The sequence below is a fragment of the Cavia porcellus genome, unplaced genomic scaffold (assembly GCF_034190915.1).
Source record: "Cavia porcellus strain 051 isolate PalLab524CR breed Dunkin Hartley unplaced genomic scaffold, mCavPor4.1 scaffold_14, whole genome shotgun sequence".
NCBI classification, from domain to species: Eukaryota; Metazoa; Chordata; class Mammalia; order Rodentia; family Caviidae; genus Cavia; species Cavia porcellus.
The window spans coordinates 74734197-74759053 of NW_026947497.1; the positions used below are offsets into that span (position 1 = coordinate 74734197).

Genomic DNA, 24857 nt, shown 5'->3' on the forward strand with positions numbered 1-24857 from the left:
TCCACGCGGATTTCCACAGCGGCTGCCCCTCACCTGCCCAGGGGAGACACGGCTCCCTGTGCCCCCTTCCTGCCTCGCCAGCCTCGGACCCAGAGCTGCGGCTATTTTCAGAGGGTGACACTGGCAGGCAGCCCCAGAGAGCGCCCTGGACCCACAGCCCGGCCACGCTCAGCACCACCCAGATTCCCAGTCTTCCTGGAACCCACAGATACAGACGCCTGCTTTCATGTCCAGTGTTATTTTTATTAGTGCACGTTTGCGGAGCACAGTGACTACCACCCTCGAGGCGAGTTGGTGCAGGCGCATAAATAACCCGTTTCAGGTCCTTGCGCATCCTTCCCTCCTCCCTCCTCCTCCCTGTCTCCCCAGCCCCTCCCTGTTTGCAAAAGGTCTCCCTCCCTTTCCTATTATCTGCTCTTTATTTTGCCCTTTAGTTTATTTATATATTGGGTTTCTCATAGCAAAGGAAGCCATGGGATATCTAAGCTTGTGTGTCTCCTTTATTTCACTTAGACTTCTGGTCTCAAGATGCACCCGTGTTCCTGCGAATGGCACAGGTTTATCCCTCCTTGTGGACCAGCAGGGCTCCACCGTGTGTAAGCACATTTTTCTTTATCCGTCCCGCTGCTGGCAGCTTGTGGGCTGTTGCCAGGACTCAGCTCTTAGGCACAGTGCTGCTGTAAACAGAGGTGTGTGTGGATCACACTCACTGGATGCTTTTAACGCTTTCCGGGAGATGCTTAGAGGGGACTGGCTGGATGGCACAGAACTTCTAGTTTTGGTTTTGAGGATTCTCCACGTGGATTTCCACAGCGGCTGCCCCAGTCCATTCTGGGGTTCGAGGCCAGGCCTTCTGCCCACCCGTGTGCGAGGCCTGGCCTCCTCCAGGGCGTCCCACCCTCAGACCTCGCGGGCCACCTGCAGCACCACGGTGCCCTCTGCACACACATCCCACGGAGCAGTCGGCTCCCAGCGCCCAGCCCCACGGCGTAGCCCCAACCCCAGCGGCCTGGCCCGGCCTCTGCCTGTGCCAGTCCCCACCTCCCGCTCCACTCCTTTCTCCTGCCCAGGGCACCTGTGCCCCCACTGAGCCTCAAGCAGCCTGCAGGTTCCCCAAGACGCTTGGCACCTGAGGCTGGGCCTCCTCTGAGCTCTGGCGCCCACACAGGCAGGGTTCTTTATGTTTCCTGTGTTCTTTCCCAGTGTCCTCCCAAACCCTGAGCTGCAGGTGGTGCACTGGGCCTCAGGCCACCCCCACCCCAGCCTGTCTACCCAGCCACTGCCCCATGTCCAGTCCAGGGCGCCCAGCAGGGCTGTAGAAGGAAAGATGGAAGCCCTGAAACCGGCCCTCCAGATGGGTGGGGGCAGGAAAATGCTGATCCCAGAGCCTCCAGGTCCTGCATGGGGACCTAGGGGGAGTGGGGACCTAGGAGGAGAGGGGACAAAGCTTGGCCCAGATGCTGGGGCTGATGCTGGAATGCAGGGCTGCCACGCTGAGCCCCAGATGGAGATGGGGCGCACTGGTGTCCAGGGGCCTCCGGCTCAGGGCTGTGTGAGGGGGCAGCAGGAGCCCTGAGGAGGCCGGGTACAGGTGGCAGCAGGGGGAGTGACAGGTGAGAGGGCTGGGTCAGGAGAGGTGCCCCAGAGGAGGAAGAATGAGAGCCGCAGCGGAGCCCACAGAACCAGGCCCTACGAGCAAGCCGCGAAGCAGAGCAGGCTGCCCCGCCGCCACCTCCCGTCACCTGGGTCCTCGTCCTTCCCCTCAGGGAGCTGCCCTCCGGTGCCCAGCCGGCAAAGCCATTGCTGCCCTCTGGGCTTCAGGCCACCAGGCCTGGAGCTATGCTGACCTTCCTGGGGCACGGTCCTGCCTCAGTTTCACCTGCATGCAGCTGAGGAGGTGGACATGGTCCCCGCTATTTCCTCCCAGGAAACCAGGCCAGGCCCAGCTCCTGCCACCTCTGCACCCACCGCCCCTGTTTGTCCTCGGATCCTTTAGAATAAAGAAGCCTGAAGAGATATCTGGCTTTTGAATTGGGCAGGGAAAACCTGGGCTTTCAGGGTGTGTAATTGGGATAGTGGTGATTGTCCCTCCCTGCTAGGATGCTGTAGGGAGACAGCGGACCAGGATTAAATAAGAGGAAACCCCAGGATGGGGACGTGGGGGAGGGGCTGTTCTCTGACCTTGGCGCAGCGCTCAAGGGCATTCAAAAGGCACTAGGAGGCCTTGATCAGTCTTAGATTTTGAGAGGAGAGCAGAAAGGGAAGAAGAGGGAACCGGGCCCGACCTCCCCAGCCCTGGACATGCAACCACGCCCTTGCACCCAAAAAGCCGAAGCTTCTGGGACTCACTCCCTCAGATCCCCACCTGCCCAGGCTCCCAGCTCTGTGTGCCCCTAGGGCTCTGCTGCCAGATTCCCGATTGACACGGTGACCCTCACGGAGCCACAGCTGGACCTCAGGTCCCAGCCCTGACTGGAATTGTACGTCATGGCCAGGAAGCCCTCACCCTGCCGGGGAGACAGCTGGACATTCAGCCAGCGACAGTGGGTCTCGTCACAGGCAAGCACCACACTGCCCTCTGCGTTCCTGTAGGTGCAGCGGCTTGGGGCCCCCTTGTCCTGCACCCCTGGGCCCCAGCCTCGCCCAGCCACCCTGGGGTCCAGTCTCGGGTAGCCGGAGGCAGGGCACACCAGATCCTCTTCCTTCAAGGTGGGCACCACATGGCCACGCAGGTGGGCAGGCCCAGCACAGTAGGTGCGGGTGTGGAGCAGCTGGTCACTCCAAATGCGCAGCCAGCTTGAGAGCCAGGCCAGGTGGCAGTCGCACTGCCAGGGGTTGCCGTGCAGGGCGAGGTTGAAGAGGTTGTAGTTGGCACGGAGGAGGCCCTTGGGCAGCGTGCTCAGTTGGTTCCGGGACAGGCTGAGCAGCTCGAGGTTGGACAGGTTGTGGAGGAGGCTGACGGGCAGGGCTGTCAGGTTGTTGCTACCCAGGTACAGCTTGACCAACTTCCGCAGGTCCCGGAAGACCCCGGCGGGGAGCTGCACGATGGCGTTGTGTGAGAGCGTGAGGAACGTGAGGCTGGACAGGTTGGTGAAGGCGCCCTCCTCAACTGTCACCAGCTGGTTGTGAGACAGGGACAGGCTGAGAAGGTGCGGGCTGTGGGCGAACAGCCCAGCGGGCAGCGTGCGCAGGGCGTTGCCCTGCAGGCTCAAGGCTGTCAGGCTGCCCAGGTCAGAGAAGACAGAGGGCGGCAGGTGGCTGATGGCATTGTGCTGCAGCCACAGCCGCTCCAGGCGGAAGAGCCCTGAGAGCAGCTCCGGGGACAGCTCTCGGAGGCCATTGTTATCCAGGAAGAGCTCCTCCAAGCTGCCCAGGGTGGCAAAGACACCCTGGGGGAGGCCCTGGGACAGTTTGTTGTCACTGAGCTTCAGGAACCGCAGGCCAGAGAGTGGGTCCAGCAGCCCAGCTGGGAGCCGGGCCAGGCGGTTCTGCTCCAGATTGAGGGACCGCAGACTCCGAAGGGGCCTGAAGATGCCCAGGGGCAGGGTCTGCAGCTGATTCCCCTGCAGCTGGAGAGACTCCAGGATGTCCAAGCCGAGGAACAGGCCCTCAGGCAGGGTGTCCAGCTCATCAAAGCTCAGGGTGAGCTGGACCAGCGAGGTCAGGTTGGCAAAGGTGTCACCGCTAAGGTTGAAGGTGCTACCGGTGACCTCCAGGTCCCGCAGCTGGCGCAGCCCTGCAAAGGCACCGGGCCTGAAGCTCTGGAGAGGCGTGCTGAGGAAGATCAGCTTGGTGAGGTTGGGGCTGCCACTGAAGGCCCCCGGTTCCACCTCAGTGAACGAGGTCTCCACAAAGACGATATCTGTAGTGTCCGGCGGGATGTCCAGAGGGATGGCGGTCAGCCTCTCATCAGAGCAGAACACCTCGTGCGCGAAACAGTCACAGCCCTTGGGGCAGGGTTGGGACGGTTCAGCTAGGAGCAGGAGGGAGGCCCAACACAGCCAGGTACCAGCAGGCATCATCTGGGTCCAAGGAGGAGAGAAAACAGAGGAGCTTTACCACGGCAGTGCAGCCCAGCAGGCACAGCAGGACCCCAGGGCCCCAAGACCAAGGTGGAGTCAGCAAGGAAGTGGGGCTTAGCCCAGTGGGGCTGGGGGGCCACAGCCAGGGCTGGACCAAGGATCTGCACATGTGCTCTAACACTGAACCAGGCTCCTGCTTTTTGTTTCTGTGACTGTGGATGGAACCCAGGTCCTTTGCACTGAACGACATCCCAGCACCTTTCTTTATTTGCTTATTTATTTAGAGACAAGGTCTCACAAAATTGCAGGAGCTGGGCTCAAACTTGCAGTTCTCCTGTCTCGGCCTCTTAGAGTGGTGGGATTATAGTCACACACTGCCATCCCAGCTTCCCAGGTGTCTTAGTTACTTTTCTATCATTGCTGAGCTGGGGATTTAGCTCAGTGGCATACGTGCCTGCTTGGCAAGCGTGAGGTGATGAGTTCGATTCCCAGTACCAAAACAAACAAATCTGTCATTGCTGAGATAAATACCCAATACCCAAAGTTAAAGGAGAAAAAGTTTACTTAGCTCACAGTTTGTAGAGGTTTCAGTATGTAATCAGCTGGCATGGCAGAGGAGCAACCATTCACAGCAGCAGCAGAAGCAAAAGAGAGAGGAGAGAGAAAGCCTCTTTCTGTCCCTTATGTTGTATACAAGCGACCCACTCCCATCCTAAATCCCAACACTAGATCATGAATCAATCACCAACTCTAGATTCAGCTGCCTCCCAAAAGCCTGCCACCTCCAAAAATCCTGCCCCCTATGACAGCATGAGGCTTTGGGGGACATCTAGACACAAACCTCAGGTTATATTTTAGCAGGTGTTTTCATGTTACCTTACAGGAACCTTACGGGACAGGCGCCCCGCAAGGCAGTGGCCATGGCAAGACCCAGAACTAGGTCTTCCGGGCCTCCCGTGTTCTTCACAGTGGAGAAAGAAACAGGAAAGAGGCACAAGGGTAGTTATGAGGAGACCACAGCATGTGTGGAATGACCAAGAGAAGATGTCAGATACGGGCAGATCCTCCTTGAGTTGGAAATGTCTGAGCTGTCTAACTCTTTCTGAGTCTCCCAATCAGCTCAGGGCCTGTTAAGAGAGGCCCTGCCCCTGCTCTCTGTGCCATCTCTAAGGGTCACGCAGCATGGGGCCAGGGCTCGGCACCATCGCCTGTGCCATTGTCTTCCGAATCACAGTGGAGACTTCCCCAGGAGACTCCAGTGTTTTTCGGGCAGAACTGCCCCAGACTTGAGGATGCCACAATCCTTGGGGGCCCGGGGAGAGTAAGATTTTAGCTCACTGAATATTAATTTAAAACCTGCTACTCTCCCTCCACGGTCACAAATGGATGGTGATGTTTACAAGCATAGTTTGTTTATCCTTTGGTGGTCTTTTTATTTGGGGAGAGTGGGGTCCTGGGAATGGAAGCCAGGGCGCGTGCAGCCTAATCCCGACTTTTCTCAGAGGGGCCCGGTCACCCAGGGCCCTGTCGGTCCACACCGGACCTCACCTCGGAGTCGCTGGACGACCCTTGCTGCCCCCTGCCGGCAGCCTCGTCCCTCTTACAGCTAAGGTCGCTGTGCAGCCTAGGACCCCGAGCGCCCCAGCAGGGACGGGGCGCTGTCCCAGGAAAGTTCTGCGCGAATCAGTAAAGAGCGAGCAGCTTCCCCCGAGGGCGGGACGCACAGCCTGCCGCGGCCACCCCAGGAGGGGACGCCAGGGCTCCCACACTCGCAGGACCTGGGGGTGACCGGCCACAGCTCCCGGGCGCCGGAGGCCCCGAGGAAAGGACAAGCCTCGGCCTGGGACGTCCCCTGGGCCGTCAGTTGCAGGACTCAGCTCACACAGCCTGGTCATGAGACTGAGCGAGGTAAACCCCCAGATCCCCCGCGGGTCCCACCGCCCTCGGCGCTTTCCGAAGCGGCTGCGGAGTCCGCCTTCCTGGGGTCCCCACGAGGTGCGATCGAAAATACGGTGACGGTGCCGGGGTTCCGAGTGCTGCCCTGCAGAGGGGAGGCTCCTAGAGGACAGGACACTGGTCCCCGCGCGCCTTCTTCACCAGATCTGGCGCCGTGCAGCTCTGGCCCTTCCCAAAGTCCCAACGACCGTGAAAGGTCAACGCTTTAATTTGATTCAGGACACAGAGGCAGCCAGGACAGAGCAACCAAAGACACTCAGGAAAGAGGACTTCAAGAGCTGCTTGGAAAGTGGGAAGGGCGACGGGAAAGGGCGCTGGAGTGAGGGCAATATTCTGGGGGCTTCATGGCAAGGTGTCTTTTACTGTAGTCATTTTTGGGTTTGTTTGTTTGTTTGTTTGTTTTTGGTTTGGCACCAGAGATTGAACTCATGACCTCACACTTGCCAGGCAGGTGTTTACACTGCTGAACTAAATCCCCAGCCAGCCCTGTAGTAATTTTTTAACATCCCCCCCCACACACATTTTTCAGTCACACTGCACACATGTAGAAACACAAAGCAGGGTGCTCTGGCTGCAGCGGTGTGGGTGATCCCTGTGCTCCCCACATCTGCCTACCTTCGGGTCACCCAAACCCGGGGGCTCTGAGGAAGCCCCTGGCCCAGGAAGCACAGGCCAGAGCCTTGTTCCCCATCAGGACCTGTGCTCTGAGGCGGGGGTGGGTAGGCCGATAGCCCAGCATCTCAGAACACAGCTGGCCACCCCGTGTCCTGGGAGGATGCCAACACCCGCCCAGGTGCTCTCTGGTGCTCCTGCCAGGAGACTGGGGCACAAGGGAAGTGTTAGGGCCTACAGCCAGAGGCCCTGGGGTCTCAGCACCTGCCTGCTGGGGCCACCACTGAACGGGTCCTCTCTCTTGCTGGCCTGGATCATTAACCCACTATCATTTGGAAATAATGCAGTTTTGTTTTTTGCAGATAGAATCTTGCTATGTAGTCCAGATTGGCTTCGAACTCATAGTGATCCAGGCTCCCAAATGCTGGGATCACAGGGCTACAGCATCACACCCAGTGCAATTCCGTATAAACCACTCCCAGCCTGAGATTTTGTGTTGCATTACTCCAGAGCAACTGTGAGCTGACACTGGGAAGTCAGACAGCCTGGTTCAAATCCTGTCTCTGTCCCTGGTTTGCTGTGTGACCTAGGCTCAGTTACTTAACCTCTCTGTGCTTCATTTTCCTCATCTTCAAAGCAGTAAGCAGAACACTGCCTTCCCTGGGTGCTTGTGTAAAGATCCAGGGAGGGCATTCTTGGCCATCCCTGAGCCTGGCACATGGTGACACCCAGCCCTGCCAGTGACCCTGATTCTCTCAGGCCCAGTCCGCCAGCACCAGCTCCTTCCTGATGCAGTCACCTAGGCTGTCATGGAAAACCCGGTGAGATCATCCACCACCACCTCCGGCCAGGGCGCATGCTGAGTTGTGCTTTTTCTGTCCCTGTGCTTGCCCAAGAAGAACCCAGACCTGGGGGTCCCATCACCCCGCCCTGGATGCCTGGTCCCCATCACCCTCAGAAGCACAGATCCTAGGAGCTCTGGAGGGGCAGCCCCTGCCTGGGGACAGCGGAGGTGGCTTCCCCGGTGGGCCGCAGCCAGCCGGGCGCTGGTCCACATCTGGGAATAAGACCAGCAAATGCCCACAAAAATGTTCCACCCTCAGCAAGCTGGGCAAGCCTGGCTCTTCCTGCAGTTTTAGAATTTTGCTTGCGTCTCTCCTCTGGCTTGGCTGGGTGCAAATGGACTAGTCTCAAACTGATTGTGGGCAGTGCGCTCCTGTGCACCCCAAGCCTGCCTGCCACCTACTGCAGAGCCAACCTTACACCTTCCTGAAGGAGGGTGCAGCCCCAGCCCAACCTGTGAGCCTCAGCTTCTTTTTTTAGCAGTTGGGTTCTGCCTCCCAGGCCAGGTCAAGGCTCATCGGGGAGAGGGAGAGGCTGCCTGAGCTCCCCAGAGAGGTCATCCGGAGCCCAGGCCTGGCCTCTTTTCCTCTCTTCCCCACAAGTCAGTCAGGGGGCTGAGGCCATGGACTGGGCTGGGATCCAGCATCTGCTCCTCCCTCCCGCCCCACCCACCATGCTGTCCCCAGAGTGGACAGTCCTGCATCTCCACTTCTGCCAATCCAGGGCTGTGCCAATGATAAGACTCCTGATGCCCGGTCGCCAGCTTTATTCACACCTCTGTGACACTTCCATGGGCAACAGGCACCAGCCTATCCAGAACAAGGATGGACTGACACAGCCCAGGGGTGGAATGGGAGGCAGAAATTGTCTGCGATGTCTCTAAAAATTATATGGCCCTGGCATGGTGGGGCACACCTGTAACCTCAGCACTAGAGAGGCTGAGGCAGGAGGGTCGCTGTGAGTTCAAAACCAGCCAGGGCCACATAGTTCAAAGCCAGCCTGCACTACATGGCAAACTACATGTCTCAAAAAAAAAAAAAAAAAAACCTTAAATATACTAAATAAACAAAATAAAATCATATGAAGTGTGATCTAAATATGTGCTGAATGTTTAAACTTAAAAGTTCATCACATTGCCATGAATTCCCTTCAAATCCTTCCCCCACTTTAAACACAGGCACGGCATCCTCTGGCCGCTGGCTGAAGCCGCTCTGGAGTCCTCTTCGGAACATGGTGGAAGCCGCTGGCTAGCGCTGCCCAACAGAAAGGAGTCCTCGGTCACCTCACCCGCTGCATCTGGCGCCCTGCGACGCCCTGCTCTTCCCCAGGTCAAGATGACCTGGAAGCCAGGACAGCGCAGCTAGCGACCCTCACCAAACAGGACTCCAGAGCTGCCGCACAGAGCGGCAGGGCTGATGGGCTGAGTGTGCTCACAGGGGTCGGGTGAGGGGACAGATGACAGCGTGTTCTTACTGCAATCAGTTTCCTAAAATTTAAATATTCACCACATACTTCTACCACACATCCCAGATATGTATCTAGTGCCAAGATGCTTGCAATACATATATTAAAAGAAGTCTACTTATGGACCCATGATGCCACATTTCCATTTTAAAGGTATGTTTGTGCATAGAAAACTTAATAGATTTCATATAAAACATATGCAGTGATTATCTCTGAAAAATAGATTTATGGGTGATTTTTTTTTTATATTTTTGAGACAGGGTCTCGCTATGCAGTTCCGGCGAGCCTTGAACTCACTTTGTAGCCCAGGCAACGAGCCTCCTGCCTCAGCTTCCCAAGTGCTGGGTGTGTGCCACCACATCCTGGCTTACAGGTGATTTAAATTTGGTGGGGGCGTTTGTTTTGTATAAAATGTAAATTCTATATTTGATATAAATATAGTAAATATAGACATTATATCAGTTTTGCAATAAGCGGGAAATCTATTTTATTACCAAAATGGAGACAGTCACGGAAAGCACAAGGCACAGACCCTGGCAACCCCCGGAAGCATGAGGCGTGGCTCTCGGTGGCTCTAGGGGGTCCACCTGGTTTGAGCACACACATACACGCATGTACACACCACACACACACACACACACACACGAGTGCCAGCCCCAGTCCATGGGGGGGGTGGCCACCCGTGGTGCTGGTGCTGTGGGGAGGAGGCAGCTGGCTTTTCACTGCAAGCTGCCCCACCTCCAGGCCCTGCAGGACACTGCAGGACACCTGGGTCTGACGCGCCCTCCCAGTGCAATTCACACCTCCCCCAGGAAACCCTCCTGGCCTGCTGGTCCTGGGGGTCCTGTGTGCACGCTTGGGGCTTCATGCTCTGGGTCAGGGCCAGTTGTGCCCACTGCACTGCGCCCTGGAGACAGGGTCCAGCTGTACCCCCCTGGCTTGGGGTGTGCTGAACTGAACAGTTGTGTGGGCAGCTCCCTGCGACCCCGACTTCAGGACCACCCCTTTGTCCTGCTCAGCAAGGACTGGGACACTGTGTCACCTGCCTGGCCCTCAGGGAACCAGGGTACTTGTTCAGCTCCATCTGCCAGCCTTCCTCCCCCACCCGCAGCCCCAAAGGATTTGCTCCCGGGGAGAGGACCCAGGTACTGTAGCTCTGTGCCTGGGGACACCCTGAACCTGGAACAGCAGCAGGCCCCTCTCCTGTCCTCAGCAGGGGAGCCCAGACCGCAGCACGGCTGGGAGTCTTACCGTGAGGCCCTGAGCCGGTGGGGACAGCGACCTGGTTCTTCTGGGAGCAGAGGGGCGTCCAGTGTGGCCCGTCGTCAGCGGAAGCCACCCCCAGCCCTGATCAAAGTTCCAGGCAGTAGTTCCTCCCCTGACATGGCCTAAGTGTTCCCGGAATGTCACCAAGGCCACAGGGCAAGGTCTGAAGATTACAAAATGACCCCATGGACAGATGCCTGGTGGGGTCGAATCCCACAAAGAGTCACAGATGTGGCACCATTGAGGCCTGAAGGGGCTAGACTGCCCCCCACTATGCTGGGCGAGGTGTCCCACTCAGCCCCAGGCACCTGCCTAGCTCCCCTAGCCCCGAGAGAACCCTAAGAGGGGTGTGGCTGTGTTCTGTCTGTGAAGGCTTCACTGACTGAGCCTCCCAAAGCCTTTCCGGACTCACGGGGGAGAGTTACAAGAAGCGAATCCGTCCCAATATACAGAGGGACACTTGTGTGAAGGACAGCCAGGAACAAAAGCAGCAGCTTCCGGAGGTGGGGACAGGCCCATCTGGAGGTGTCAACCAGCAGAGGGAAGAGTGTGCATGACTTGTGTGTGTGTGTGTGTGTGTGTGTGTGTGTGTGTGTGTGTGCGCAAAATCAAATCGGGGGCGCTGCAAGGAGCCCAGGCGCCTTGTGCAGGTGCAGGGAGATGTGCGTGAAGGCTCCAGGCACCTTCCAGGACAGAGGTGATCAAAACACGCCCCCCCCCCCACCGCCATGACCCAAGATCCTACAACACATCTCAGCAGTTTAAGGGCGATCCACAAGGCCCCGCCCCCTCACTGTGGGGTGCAGGCCTGGAACAGGAAGAACATTACTGACCCTTGTCCTGACCCAGCCTCCTGCACCAGAGGTCTGCCTGCCTGGAACATAAAGTGTGGGAAGCTAAGCAGGTTGGCAGAGGCTGTAGCTTTAGGAGACTGAGGCAGGAAGATCTCAAGTTGGAGCCCTACCTGACCAACTGAGCAATTTAACGAGACCCTATCTCAAGTGTAAACAGTAAAAATAGAAAAGGGCTGGGGACCTAGCTCAGTGCAAAGGCCCTGGGGTCCATCGCCAGTACTGAAGAAAAAGAGATAGAGACACAGAGACAGAGACTGTGAAAATATTGTGCAGCCCACTCCCAGCAGGCCACCTCCCTGCACCGCAGTATGGCAGCCCTGGGACCCAGACACCAGGGACACCTGGGCTCCCAGGGTCACCTTGGTCCATACAGTCTTGGAGCTGGGGCCCAGAGGATGCAGCTGCTGGTTCCCTAGCAGTGAAAATGCGTATCCCACCTTAAGCACCCTCTTCCTCTTTTCTTTTGTTGTTTTCTTTTCTTTGGTTTGGTTTGGTTTGGTTTGGTTTGGTTTTTTGAGACAGGGTCTACATAGTTCAGGCTGGTTTTGAACTCGACTGTGTTAGCCCAGGCTGGTCCCAAACTCATGGAGATCCTCCTGCCTCAGCCTCCTGAGTGCTGGGATCACAGTTGTGTGCCCCTAAGCTGGCTCATGAAAAAGGTTTTTTGTTTTTGTTTTTTAACAGAACTAGGGGCCAAATCCAGGGACAGGTAAGTGCTCTGCCCCAGGGAATACCTCCCATTGTCCCATTCTTAACTCCCTGCCACAGTGTTTCTGCCACACCTCTGTCAGGCTCCACTCACTTTCTGCACCCCACTCAGCCTGGGGCCACTGTCCCCAGGGACCCATCCAGGTCCCAGGCGAGCCACGGATGGGAGCAGAAAACAGGCTCACGGCCCTCAGCACCCACAGGGAGCACAAGCTGCAGTGCAGACCGCGTATTACCAATTCTGGCATCAAGCAGGACATGAGCAGGAGATGAACCCCGTCCTGCCCAGCGGGGCTTCCCCTGGGGAGAAGCGAGTGGGATGGGACAGGACATCACTCAGAAGCAGCAGCACCACCACCACCCCCGCTGTCTGCTTGTTTGTTCCAGACAGGGTCTCACTACCTAGTCCAGGCTGACCGTGAACTCACTAGGTGGCCCAAGGTGGCCTTGTGTCACTGCGATTCTCCTGCCTCAGCCTCCTGAGTGCTGTGGGGAATCACCAGTGTGGCTGTCCAGGAAGTGTTCTAAGAACTCAGTCCTGCTTCTGTGTCCTACGAGGACAAAAGGGACACACACAGCCAGAGATCCCAGGAGAGGGCGCGGTTTCCCCTTCAGTGGACAAGCACGATCCTTCCCTGTGTTTATCAAGCTTGTGGCCCAGTGGACTGAGTGAGACCCCAGTGACTGAGATTGTGGGGGCCCCGGAAGGTAACACCCTCTTTCCAAAGGTCCCCAATGGCCTAGAGTTCTTGTACAGGGGTTGGAGAGAGACATAAACTCAATTCAGATTTCAGAGCGTGCAGAAGAGCAAGCAAGCAGTCTCGGGCTGTATCCAGGGGTAAAGGTGGTTCTCGCATCAGTGCTGTCCGGAGGGTTCAAGTCGGAGCTCATAGAGAGCTCTGAAGGCACTGTGCACAGCGAGTGCTTTTCAAAGCAGAAGTCCTAGGGTGTGATGGTGGACGCCTGGAACCCCAGCATTCAGGAGGCTGAGGTAGGAGGATCATCTGAAGTTCCAGGCCAGCCCTGGCCACACAGCCCTGTCTCAAAAAAGCAAAACAAAACCAAACTCTTGGTGGTCCTAGATGCATTTCACTCCTTTCCTGCAACCTTGATCCCAGCCTCCACACCACACAAGGCCACTGGTGACCAGAAAGAGGGCCTAGAAGCCTTGGGTACAGGAGGAAGGGGCCTGCACACTGTCCACTGCTCTCTCGGGGAGCAGGAAGCACCTCACTCCAGCCCCAAGAGCTGCACACGCTCCCTCCCCGTAGGGAGGGGGATTCCTGGCTTGTGCCCAACCTAACCAGACGACACACCCCACGAGGGCAGACCAGGTGGCACATCTGACACTGACCATTAGGGACCCTGGGCTCAGCTGACATTCTTTCCTGAGTGACACAGAAACCTGAAATTCTCTAACACCACTGTTTTTACTTCTAAACTCCAGTTTTCCCGAGAAAGATATACATTGCATTGTATGTGATGCCGCTTTCCAGAACTAGAGGTTTAATTCAAGGACTCCCATGCGCTCTGAAAGCACACTACCACTGAGCTACATTACCAAACACGGCCTCCTTAAGTGACCCAGGCTGCCCTCAAATTTGGGATCCTCCTGCTCAGCCTCCTGGTCAGCTGAGATTACTAAAGGCATGAGCCACAGCGCCTGGCCAGCATAACACCTTAAACGTGTGTGAACACATGTAGCAGGAAGGCACTATCCATGTGAGCGGAACTCAAGGGAGGAGACGCCCTGGACCGCACAACACATAACCAGACCTTGGGCAGAGGAGCTCCCGTGGGACCTGCCCGTGTGTGCCTCGCTGCTCCCTGGGGCGGCGCTGAGGCATGGCTGCTGGCTGACTCATGCTCATGGGGAACCTCACCGTGGCTCTAGCGGGATTCCTGTTAGATTTGGATGCCTGGTGCAAAGATCTCATCTGCGAGCTATTTCTCTTTCCCCAAATGGAGATGAAAATTACAAACAGATACAGGCACATCATGCCCATAAAAGGCGGGCAGAGGGGCCTCCGAGCAGCTGTGGTTTGCTGGAGGAAGGGGAGGTGGGTGCACAGGCTTCCCAGCCTGCATATGATGTCAGGGCTCTCGGGGTGTCCTGCGATCCCCTGTGCTGGCCAGAGCCTCCGTCCTGTCCATACCCACAGCTTCTCCTCCACGCCTGGCCGCTGGGCTTCCACAAGGACTGGCTGGGGACTTAGGGACAAAACCTAGTCCCTGCTAAGAGCACACTGCGGCCAGAAGGCCAGCACAGTGGTAAAAAGCAAGGGCACAGGGTCGTGTGTGAGTGTGTGTGTGTGTGTGTGTGTGTGTGTGTGTATTGTTTTTGAGACCGTTACACTGTGTAGTTCAGGCTGACCTCAAACACACAAATAGCCTGGGCTGGCCTCCAACTCATGGCAATCCTCCTGCCTCAGCCTCCCGACAGCTGGGATTCCAAGTGTGCACCGCCGTGCCTGGTGACACTCTGTGTCCTGGTCTGCTGGTGTTACACAGTGTCCTCAGCTCGTGGAACCCATAGGCTCTGCCTGACCACAGCCAGCTTTTGGGTGCAAATATTAATTCCAATATGAAATTGAAAGGGTAAACCCTCAGGTGGGTGGGGGATGCGTGGGCCCCTAGGTTCTCCTCACCATCCTCAACCCCTCAGCTGCTTTCACGTTTTTAGATATCAGAAACTCTACATGATTTTATTCCATAAAGGCTAACATTTTCCAAGTTTGAAAATTCTCTACAAGGCAGAACCATCATGCTGGCACCTGCCTCCTCCTCCAGGTGACAGTCACTGGAAAGACGCAGAGACAGTGCTGTCCTGAGGCAGGAGGTTGGGCTTCCTGCTGCGGTGGAGCCGGGGCACTTCCCGGCGGGGAAGAAACCCGCAGCCTGGTTCTCAGCCTCCCCGGGGCAGAGGGCTTGCCCTGGTTTCAGAAGCAGAAATCAAGGGGGAGTTTCTATCAGAGCTGGAGCGAAGCGAGAGCGGGGGCACGGACTTCCAGAGCCCCTGGAGGAGAAGGCTGTCCCCGAAGTGTTCCCGCAGCCAGCGACTGCACCGCATGGGCACAGGCTAAGGCGACAGCGGTTCTTGGAGAGAAGGTGGGGACCAAGCACTCAAGCTGGGGATCCCCCAGATTTCCCAGTGACCCGGCGGATTTCGCTGGGGCACAAGGTCCTGCCTGACCACTTCTCCCCGAAGCCTGGCTGCTGCGTGGCCCAGGGCTGTGGGCTGCAGCATCACACTCCCGGGTCCTGCTGTGTTGCCCCGCCTGAGCCCGCTTCCCCTGCCCCTAACACTCGTTGGGAGCCTTCATCTGCATCATGACCGCCTGGCTCCGCTTCTTGCAGCAACAGCAGAAGATACAGGCGGCAAGCGAGCAGGCCAGGGCCACGATGCCGATGACGATGGCAGCGATGGCCAGCCCGCTCTGGGTCGTGTCATCTGTGTCGCGGGTGTCAGTGCTCCCGATGGTGGTCAGGTCAGTGAAGTTCTCTATGGAACTGGTGGTGATCTCCGTGGTGGTGGAGACGGATGTGACGTCGGGGTAGTTGGGCATATCCGGGTACTGAGGCGTCTCGGGGTAAGTGGGCACCTCGTGGATGGATGGAACCTGGATGCTGGGGACGGCGACATTGACGTTGATTATGATGAGGGACTGGCCTCGGACACTGGCCGGGCTGGAGCACACCGGGAGGGTGTCTGTCCCCAGCCTGGCCCTGTTCAGCAGGAGCCAGTTACGGAGTGGCAGGATGTCCCCGTCGCACCGCCAGGGGTTGTCGTAGAGCCGCAGCTCACACAGGTGGCCCAGGTGGTCAAAGATACCCAGCGGCAGGTTCTCCAGCTGGTTGTTCTGCAGCTGGATGGTCATGAGCCCGTTGACGTGGGCAAAGAGGCTGCCCGGCAGCTGGCGGAGGCGGTTGTTCTGCAGGGAGATGTTCTGCAGATTGGTCAGTGCACGGAACACGCTCCCGTCCAGGTCTCGAAGCGCGTTGGTGTGCAGGGACAGCTCGCGCAGCTCGCCCAGCCCATTGAAGGCGCCGGGGGAGATGAAGGCGATCTGGTTGCGGCTGAGGATCAGCACCTGCAGCTGGTGCAAGTTGCTGAAGACGTTGTCGGGCAGGGAGGCGATGTGGTTGTCATAGAGCCAGAGCTCGCGAAGGTTGTGCATGGGCCCAAAGATGCCCGGGGACAGTTCCTTGAGGGCATTGCCAAAAAGCGTGAGCCGGTTGAGCTGGGGCAGCTGCATGAAGATGCCGGGCGGCAGCTGCGAGATGCGGTTGTTGGACAGGTAGAGACGCTGCAGGTTGCGGTTGTTGTGGAAAAGCCCAGGCGACAGCGCACCGATCTGATTCTGCTGCAGGGCCAGCTCCTGCAGGCTGCCCAGCCCGTCAAAGGTGCCCATGGGGATGTCCGCCAGCCTATTCTCGTACAGCCGCAGCACCTGCAGGTTGCCCAGGTGCTGAAAGATGCGCGGGGAGAGCTGGGTGAGGCTGTTTTTGCCCAGATTGAGCTTGGTGAGCCCGCCCAGATGGTCGAAGACGCCATCGGGGATGTACTCCAGGTGGTTCCCGTGCAGCTGCAGTTCCTTGAGATTGCTAAACTGTGTGAAGTGCGCCGGCTGGATCTGCACCAGCTGGTTGCTGGACAGCAGCAGCGACTCGAGGTTTTCCAGGCCCTGGAAGAGGCCGATGGGCAGGACCTGCAGCTTGTTGTTGGCCAGGCTCAGGTAGCGCAGCGAGCCCAGGTGGCGGAAGGTCCCGGGCAGGATGTTGGACAGCTCGTTCTTCTCAATGCGCAGGGCGACGAGGGCCGAGGTGTTGAGGAACGGGGACTCATTGAGCTCGGTGATGTGCGTGTTCAGGATCTGCAGGCTCATGGCGTTCCAGGGCAGGGGCGTGGGCACCACCACAATGCGCGCGCCCGTGCACTCCACCTGCGAGGCCCGGGAGCACGTGCACTCGCTGGGGCAGCTGTAGTAGGCCGAGGCGGCAGCCCAGGTCTGGCAGCCCAGCAGCAGGAGGAGGCAGTGTTTCAGCGGCATGGCCTGGAAGGACGAGAGCTCAGGTTAGACTCCAGGCTACCAGGGTTTGTTTGGTTTGAGTTGTTCGCTTGTTTGAGACAGAATCTCCAAACAATCGAGGCTGGCCACAGATGCATGGCGACCCTCCTGCCTCAGTCTCCTGAGTGCTGGGATCACAGCAGGTGCCATGCGCCCAGCATCCTGTGGCTACTTTGAAGCTAACATCAACCTTCAGTTTCAACAGGGGCTCAGCTTGGATTCCCGTCACTACACACCCCGCCCAGTGCTCCCTCTGCGCTCTCGCTGCCCTGGCAGCCCGAGGGCTCCTCGCACTCCGAAGCCATGACACCAGCCCTGGGCACAGTCACTGTGCTCCCAGCCCAGCACCTCCTGGAAGCTGGTGGGATCATGTCCACCTCTGCCGTGCCTGCAGCCTTCTGAGGACCCTAGAGCCAAGGTATGCACGCACCTCAGGGAAGCGGCCCTTCACCCTCTGCCTGGCACACACCACTGGGCCCATGGCACCACCCTCCTGTCCCATCCCTTTGTCCACACTTCCGGTGGGCTTCACTGGGTTCAGTCACAAGCACGTGGCTAACGAAAGGCCACTGCACCGTATCCTTCAACTCACTGAGTGAGTGGGCTGGCTTGATCTCTCAGAGATCCTCCTGCCTCAGCCTTACTGAGTGCTGAGATTCTGAGGTGTACAAACTGCCTGGCTAGTGCTATTGTTTAACCTTGAATGAAGCCAAGGCTGCTGCTGAGCTTCCTGGTCGGCTAGGGGAAAACGCTGACCTCTGCCTACACCCGGGCTGTTGTGGGCAGCAAAGGAGAGGAGAGGAGGGAAGGCCAGCAGGTGCCCTGGCAGGCTGGTCCTGGACCCCACCCAGCTTATGCAGGACCAGGATTCCCTGCATAATTCCAGGCCAAGTTCAAAGGGGCCCGGGCCTCCTGCAGGCTAAGGCGTGGCCGTGGTCATCATTTTATGGGGCCACAGGAATCAGGGAAACTGAGGCTCAGATCTCACAGCCAGGTCACCTAGCTCTGGGAAGGCAGAGTCTCTTTGATGAGCAGAACCCTGAGTCAGAAGGTGAAGTCCTGGGCCAATAGGGAGGGCTCGTCCCCCCTCCTCACCCCATTTCATGATCTGGAGCCAGAGCCCGAGCCCTAACTGCAAACAACCCAGGTCTCCCCAGAGAGCCAACCTCAGCCCCAGGCACCACCAGGACCCCAACTTCTCACTCCCTGAAGCTGCGTAGGCCCCACTTGTCATCCTTTCATCCAGGACTTGGCGAAGGATGGGGGGGCATGTAGCACACAGTGTAATCTCAGCACTCAGGAGGCTGAGGCAGGACGACTGCAGGCAGCCTGGGCCAGACAGCACGACTTGTTGAGAGAGAGAGAAAGAACAGGGGCTCAGGGTGCCCCCATCAAGAGGAAGATTTGGGGCCTTGAGTCTGCTTCTGTCTTGTTTCACAGCCACAAAAAAAAGGAGGCTGCCCACAAAAACTCACACGAGCCGACTGAACTGACAGGAGTTATCAGAGCAGAAAAAGGAGCTGGTCGCACGCCTCGCCTGCAGGGCTGCGCTCACTTCCACCTTGAACTTCAAACTGGAGTTTTGTTAAACTGGAGATTGAACCCAGGGCCTTTGCACTGGGCGACTGCCCCAGCTCGTTTTCACTTTAAGACAGGATCTTGCTAGGTGCTTAAGTTGTGCAGGATGAGTTCCAGCCTTCGATCCTCCTGCCTCAGCCTCCCGGGTGCTGGGCTGCAGGCACACATCCAGCTCTAGCTCATTTATCTGTAATGTGTTCTCTTCCGCCCAGCACACTCTCAAGATGAGGTCAGAGCTCAGCACCTGAGAACTCCACTCTATAATGCAAATGAGAGGTCCCCCAAGGGGCCCCCAGCTGGGGAAGACACATGGAGTCAGCCCTGGGAAGGACCCTGCCAAGGGAACCGAGCCATCTCTCCTACAGGGAGCCAGCTGCCCAGGGCGCTGGGATGGACTGCACGGTGACAAGCATCTGAGAATCTGAGGTGCCCTTGGAGCCCTCAAAGTGCCACCAGCAGCGGTAATTCCTGCCTCCTGACACCACCCAGCCAGACACCCTCATGAAGCCTCCTCCATCAGTGCAGGCCCTTGGGGACCAAGAGGACCTGCAGGGCTGTGCCCCCACCCCACAACACACCCATAGAAGCGGCCTAATAACCCACGCCATCGGGGCCGCTTGGCAGCTCAGACCTGGGCAGTTAAAGGACCACGAAGCTGCATAATTACACCCTGCCCCCAGGCCTCGGGCACCTCCTCAGTCATGGCAGGGACTCAGGCCAGCCCTGCCCAGCCCCAGGCAGGGGGAGCACTGGCATCCACTGCTGGCCCGTGAGGTCAGCGAATCGGGCAAACAGACAGAGGACAGACAGCCAGCTCACCTACACAGGACGCGGCCCCACCCCAGGGACAGAAGCCTCTGAAGCAGGGCGAGGTGGCCACCGGTCTCTTAGCAGAGACATCCTGTGACTCATGGGGAACACATAATTAGCCGGAGAGCCCCGGGCAGGCGGGGTGTGAGCCAAGACCTTGCTTGGCTAATGCTCAACATCATCCACATCTGCTGTGAGTTTCCCAGCAGACTGCTTTGGTTTTTGTTTGTTTCTTTGAGATAGAATCTCACTGTGTAATCCAGGCTGGCCTTGAACCCACTATGTAGCACAAGCTGGCCACAAACTCCCAGAGATTCTCCTGCCTCAGCCTCCCATGTGCTGGGATGACAGCTGTACACCACCACATCCAACTATGTACCATCTCTCCAGGTTCACCTTGTTTCAAGTTTCCTGGCAGGCAGCCCCACCAGTACCAGGAATTCATACAGCCAATAGCTATTTCAGAGGACCCGGGACCTCAGACGATCCTGGCCCACCCATGCAGCTGGGGAAACTGAGGCCTGGGAAGCGGAGCTCTCTCCTTGGCCTGTGCCCCCTCTCTGCACAAAGTCTCTGAAGCATAGCCTCATGGGGAGCGAGGCCAGGCTGCAGCCAGGCTGCCCCTCCCAGCCAGGGTCCCCCACGGGCAGCACATTCCCTGATGCTCATGCAAAGGGCCTGAGGTTGCCATCCGAGAAAGCCCATGTGGGGCTCATACTGCAGGGCATCTGGACCTCTCTGCCCTGCTAACCCTTGCCGGTCCACCCACAGCTGCACACAGGAATGGCCAAGAAAGCTTTCTCTCGAGGCCAGACCTCACCGCTTTGCTGCCAGGAGCATTAATGAGTTAGTACATGAGCCTGGCACGGTGGCACTCACTTGTCATCTCAGCACTAGGGAGGCTGAGGCAGGAGGCTGAGGTCAGTCTGGGCTACATACCAAGAAAGACCCTGTCGAAAACAAAACAAAACAAAACCAAAAAAGAAGCCAGAGCCTTTGAGACCTGATCAAACCATCTATCATACTATACACGGGAAAATGGAGGAGGTCACACCCCTGACACCTATCAGGGACCCTGACTGGGGAGCAGTGAACCCCTGAACCTCACCACAAGGCTTCAGGACTTGTCCACTGACTTCTGCCCGTGCCAGAGGGAAATGGGTGGCTTTGTTCCCTCCGTCTTTTTGTTTGTTTGTTGTTTTGGAGACCAGGTCTTGCTCTGTAGCCCAGGCTGACCTTGAACTCATGGCAACGCTCCTGCCTCAGCCTCCCAGGTGCTGGCATTATGGGTACACACCACCACATCCAGTTGTTCCCTCCACTTTAAACTTCCGAGGTCTCATACACAAGCAACCCTCCAGTTGTCCCATGCCTCATGCATCTCCACTTCTGGGGCTATGCAGTTTGGGGTACTTCTCCCCTAAGCTGCTGTGGGGTGTGTGTTGGTCTCACTTCGCCTTAGCAGCCGGAGGAGGTGGGAAGGGACAGTCACTTAAACCAATGGATTCCCCCAGACAAGACTGGCCAGACTCGCACCCTGCCACCTGGCCCCATATCTGACACTCGCAACCCTGCAAGGCCGACATGTTCATTGTTCTAGAAAAGAAAATGAGTGAGGAAAAGCAAATCCTTCCCAGTCCCTCCGTGGGGAACCCTCCCTCCCTGGGTGGGGGAGGCCGAACATGGCTTCCTGTGGGAGCCAGAGAGGGCTGTAATTAGCCTGGCAAGAGTAGCAGCTGGGCAGGGAGGACTCCCCGGGGCTTTCGTGTTAAGGGGAGGGTTGAGACAGGGTCTCCCTGGGCAGCCCAGGCTGGCCTTGAACTCACTGTGTAATCCAGGTTACCTTAAACTCTCAGGGACCCTTCTGCCTCAGCCTCCCCAGTGCTGGGATTACAGCAGGGAACACCTAGCACGCCCCTGAAAGAAGCCAGGATCCGCAAACATGGCCCCTTCTCAGCAGCACCCAGCGGCCAAGCGCCGCTCAGAGCACGCTGGAAGCAGTTTCCCAGGCCTGCACCCCCAGGCTGAGCAAGGCCCTGGTGCCTCCCGGTGGCCAGGACTCAGAGAAGCCAACTGTGCCCCCAGCCTCCCAGCTCCTCCCACCTCTCCTGCTTCTCCACATCGGGATCTACTTCGGCCCACTTCTGACACCCTCATTTCAGGGTCCCCAGCCCCGGGAGAAGCTGCCTGGGCCTCTTCCGGGTCCATACGCAGCCTCCCTGCCCCAGCCCATGGCTCACACAGCCCCATCAGGGTCCCTGCCAAGCCAGCCTGCTGACTCAAGACCACAGGCCATGGAGCCGTCTGGCCCAGCATCTGCCCAGCTGTGCGGACACTGCAGAATGCAGGGGCCGGGTTGTCAAGGGACAGAGGTCTAAGCTATGGGCTGTGGGCACCTGCCATCAGAGGGGTGACCCCAGGTAACCCCAAGTGAGCGTAAGCCAGCACGGGGCAGGTGACATTGGTCCTCGTGAGAAGCAGCTAGTGCCAGCGACTCTCGGACACGGCATCTGGTGGGGAGGCCCTGTCCAGCATTGCGGTCTCCACCCCTCCGAGCGAGTCCACCAGCCCCGGATGCCCAGGCTGGGGGTGTAGCAGGAAGTGTCACCTAAGCCACATGGAGTTAGAACCCCAGCAGTGGGGCCGAAGCCCACAGCACAGCCTGAACCCACCGGGAATCTGAGCTCTGTCCCCGGGTCCCGGGGTCCCAGGGAAGGAAGGACTGGGACAGACCCAGACCAGGGCAGGACCTGAGGCCACCACGGTCCACGCAGGGTAAGCGGACATTGGTTCAAATGGGCTGGGTGTACTGAGAGAGAGCCTGTGTGCAGAGGGGGGTGACACTGGGGCATAGCGGGTGACGCTGGAGGGCTGGGGGGCTGGGGTGACAAGGCAGGCAGCTTCCACCCAGCAGTGCACCCCCAGCTTCCCAGCCCCCGGCCCACATCACCACAGTAAGGCCTTGGGGTGCAGGAAAGGCAGAGTCCTCCAGCGGGCTCCTCCGGCCTGATCCCCAGCCCGTGTCCCCAACCCGGGACCCGGGCTCCCCTCCCCGCCCAGGCGGCGCCACTCACCAGAGCTCGGCGCCCACGCCGCGGTCCGATCACGAGGCAGCCGAGTGGGGCTCACGGCTGCAGCATGAGTGCAGCGGCCCCGGGCACCCCGCTTTTAAGCCGCGGAGTCGGGGCGGGGCCGGGCGGGGCGCGACGCCCCCTGGGGGTGACGGGGAGGGGCGACCCCACCTCCTCTCGGGTGTCCCCGCCCGGCCACGCGGCCCTGGTGGGAGGGGAGGGGAGGGGGCCGCCCCCCAGATCCCGGGACCCCTCGGCCTGCGGGGCCGCAGCGCCCCATCCCTCCCTTGCTCCCTCCCTCACCCCCTCTTCCTTTATTTTAATTTTTTTTTTAAGGACACAGCTTCAGATTTACAGAAACTTTATAAAGATCACACAAGGGTCGCCCAGTCAGCGCGTCACCGCTGGTAAGTTAGGAAGGAAAGCGTTTGTCTCCTCCCGAAGGAGCGCGGCGGCGCCCCAGGGGACCCCGAGCGGACCGCTGAGGGGACTGCATCAGACAGCTGCAACCTCGCCGGGACCCTCCCAGGCGGGGAGCCTGAGCTACAGAAGGACCAAGGAAAAGCGGGTGACGGGAAAGAGGAGGCGGGTCCTCTCAGAAGGGGACGGGGACAGGGATGGGGGGCTGCGGGAGGGGTGTGCCACCTGTGCGCAGCCACCTCCGCGGAGGCCCGGACTAACAGAAATGTTTAAAAATAAATAGTGTGAAGGAAAGGAAGAAAGAGGGGGAGAGAGGGAAAGAGAGAAATCACCCCCCAGAGTCTCTGGGAAATAGCGTTTCCGTTTCTTTTTGGCATCTCATCCCCCGTGGGACTCGTTTTGCCCCCTCTGGGATATGGGCACACACAGGTCTCCATGCTGGGGACAGCAGGTAAAGAGCCTGCCCTAGAGGAAGGGGTTCCCCTGTGTCCTGCTCTACAGCTGCCCCTAACTCTAGAAGGGGACCCAACACAAAACCAGGTGGTTTAAAACCATCATGGGCTACATAGTAAGACCCTGACTCAAAAAACAAACAAAATAAAACAAAAACCCCACTTCTGTTCATGACATCACCAAGAGGGGTCTGGAGAGAGGAGAGGTGCTCAGCTGGAGCTCAGAGCCTCAGCCAGGTGTGGGCTGCGTGGGGCCCGGGCTGCCTCCTGGCCTGGCTCAGTTTCCCCTCGCCACCGAGCGTGGAGAGAGCTGTTGACACACAGCACCTCCCAGAACTCCAGAGCCTTAATTAGTGTTTGCCTGGGCTTTGAGACTGCGATGAAAGGGGACATAAAAGTGTCATTAAGGTCACAGTCACTCGGTGGCTGGGCACGGTCAAGCCCTGCAGCCTGAATCACGCGCATCCCCTGGCAGGTCCCTGAGTCACGGCTGGACACCAGCCTGCAGGTGTGGGACCAGCCCGCCACCCAGCCTTCCCCTCTGCCCTTCCAGTGTCCCTTCCACGAGCTTCCCGCTGCCCGACTGCACCTCCTCCTCCTCCTCCAGACCCAGGCACCCTGCCACCCCGCGCCCTCCCGCTTCCTCCAGGTCCCCACACTCGGAGAGCTGGGGCCCGCACAAGGACACGATGGGCACAGGTGGGGACGGCGTTCAGGCAGTGTCCGTGTGCCAGAAACCCTGGGGTCCCATCTTTATAGCAGCGCCCTCCACCTCACCAGCACAACTGGGGGCAGGTTTTATGTTGCGGTTATTTGTTGTTCTGTTGTTCTGAGAGAAGGTCTCACGGTGTAGCCCGGGCTGGCCTCAAATGCATAGCAATCTTCCTGCCTCAGCCTGTCGAGTGCTTCTTTCATTTGGGTAGCTGGGCTGCATCGCTGTCCTAGACCTCTGGATGCCACTTGCATCTCCCACCCTGAGTCACTGCCTGCTGTCCCCTGTGGAGGTCACAGAGGCACGTGCGCACACATGCGGAGTTGAGAGCTGCTGATCCATTGCAGCACCCAGTGAGTAAACCCTGTTTTACAAACAAGGAAACTGAGGCCCAGGCTGGTTAACTGATTTCCCCGAGGTCCTACACGAAGCAGCAGAGCCAGGAGTCGAGCCCCAGTCTGTAGATGGTGCCCTGTTTGCACGCCCTGCTTGGGTCAGGGCTGCAGAAGGGTAGCCACCTCTGGAGCACGTGGGGCAGGGACTCACGAAGAAGGGATGTGGGCCCCTAACCATCCTGGGTGTGGCTTGGAATGCAATGAGCTTGAAGGGCGGGGTCCAGAGACTCTGGTACAGATGACCCTCAAAGCTGGGCAGCAAGTGAGCGTGCTGAGGCTCCTGGAGGCTGAGGCGGGAGGATCTCCAGCCTAGCTACCTAGTGAGAGCCTGTGTCAAAACAAAGCAAATAAACAAATATACTAGACATAAATGCACACAGAAAAAGGCTAGAAGAACACACACAAAACTGCCATGGTAAAAGAGGGTTCTTTTTTTAATAACTGCTGTGTGTTTTTCATGTGACGTCAAAATAAACTCGCATCCTTTAATTGCGTCTCATAGGTAATTAGGATAATTATTTTAAAATACAAAAATAAAGCACTAAGCCAGGTGTGGTGGCACAAGCTGTCACCCAGCCCCCTGGGAGGCTGAGGCAGGACGATCAAACGTTTGAGCGCAGCCTGA

At 58.2% G+C, this 24857-nt stretch overlaps 2 protein-coding genes across 2 annotated transcripts; both read right to left on the reverse strand.

Moving 5' to 3' along the window:
* Positions 1 to 222: 222 nt before the first annotated feature.
* Positions 223 to 14284, reverse strand: Cpn2 (carboxypeptidase N subunit 2). The gene is made up of 2 exons (XM_003476953.4): positions 10149 to 14284; positions 223 to 4022 (listed from the first exon to the last, which is right to left on the reverse strand). Exon 2 carries the CDS (start codon positions 4020 to 4022, stop codon positions 2394 to 2396), a length of 1629 nt encoding a protein of 542 aa, XP_003477001.1. The 5' UTR covers positions 10149 to 14284; the 3' UTR covers positions 223 to 2393.
* A 117-nt stretch (positions 14285 to 14401) lies between these two features.
* On the reverse strand, positions 14402 to 22330 carry Lrrc15 (leucine rich repeat containing 15). The gene is made up of 2 exons (XM_003477096.4): positions 22257 to 22330; positions 14402 to 16779 (listed from the first exon to the last, which is right to left on the reverse strand). The coding sequence occupies exon 2, from the start codon at positions 16774 to 16776 to the stop codon at positions 15025 to 15027; it is 1752 nt and encodes a 583-aa protein (XP_003477144.2). The 5' UTR covers positions 16777 to 16779; positions 22257 to 22330; the 3' UTR covers positions 14402 to 15024.
* Positions 22331 to 24857: the final 2527 nt, after the last annotated feature.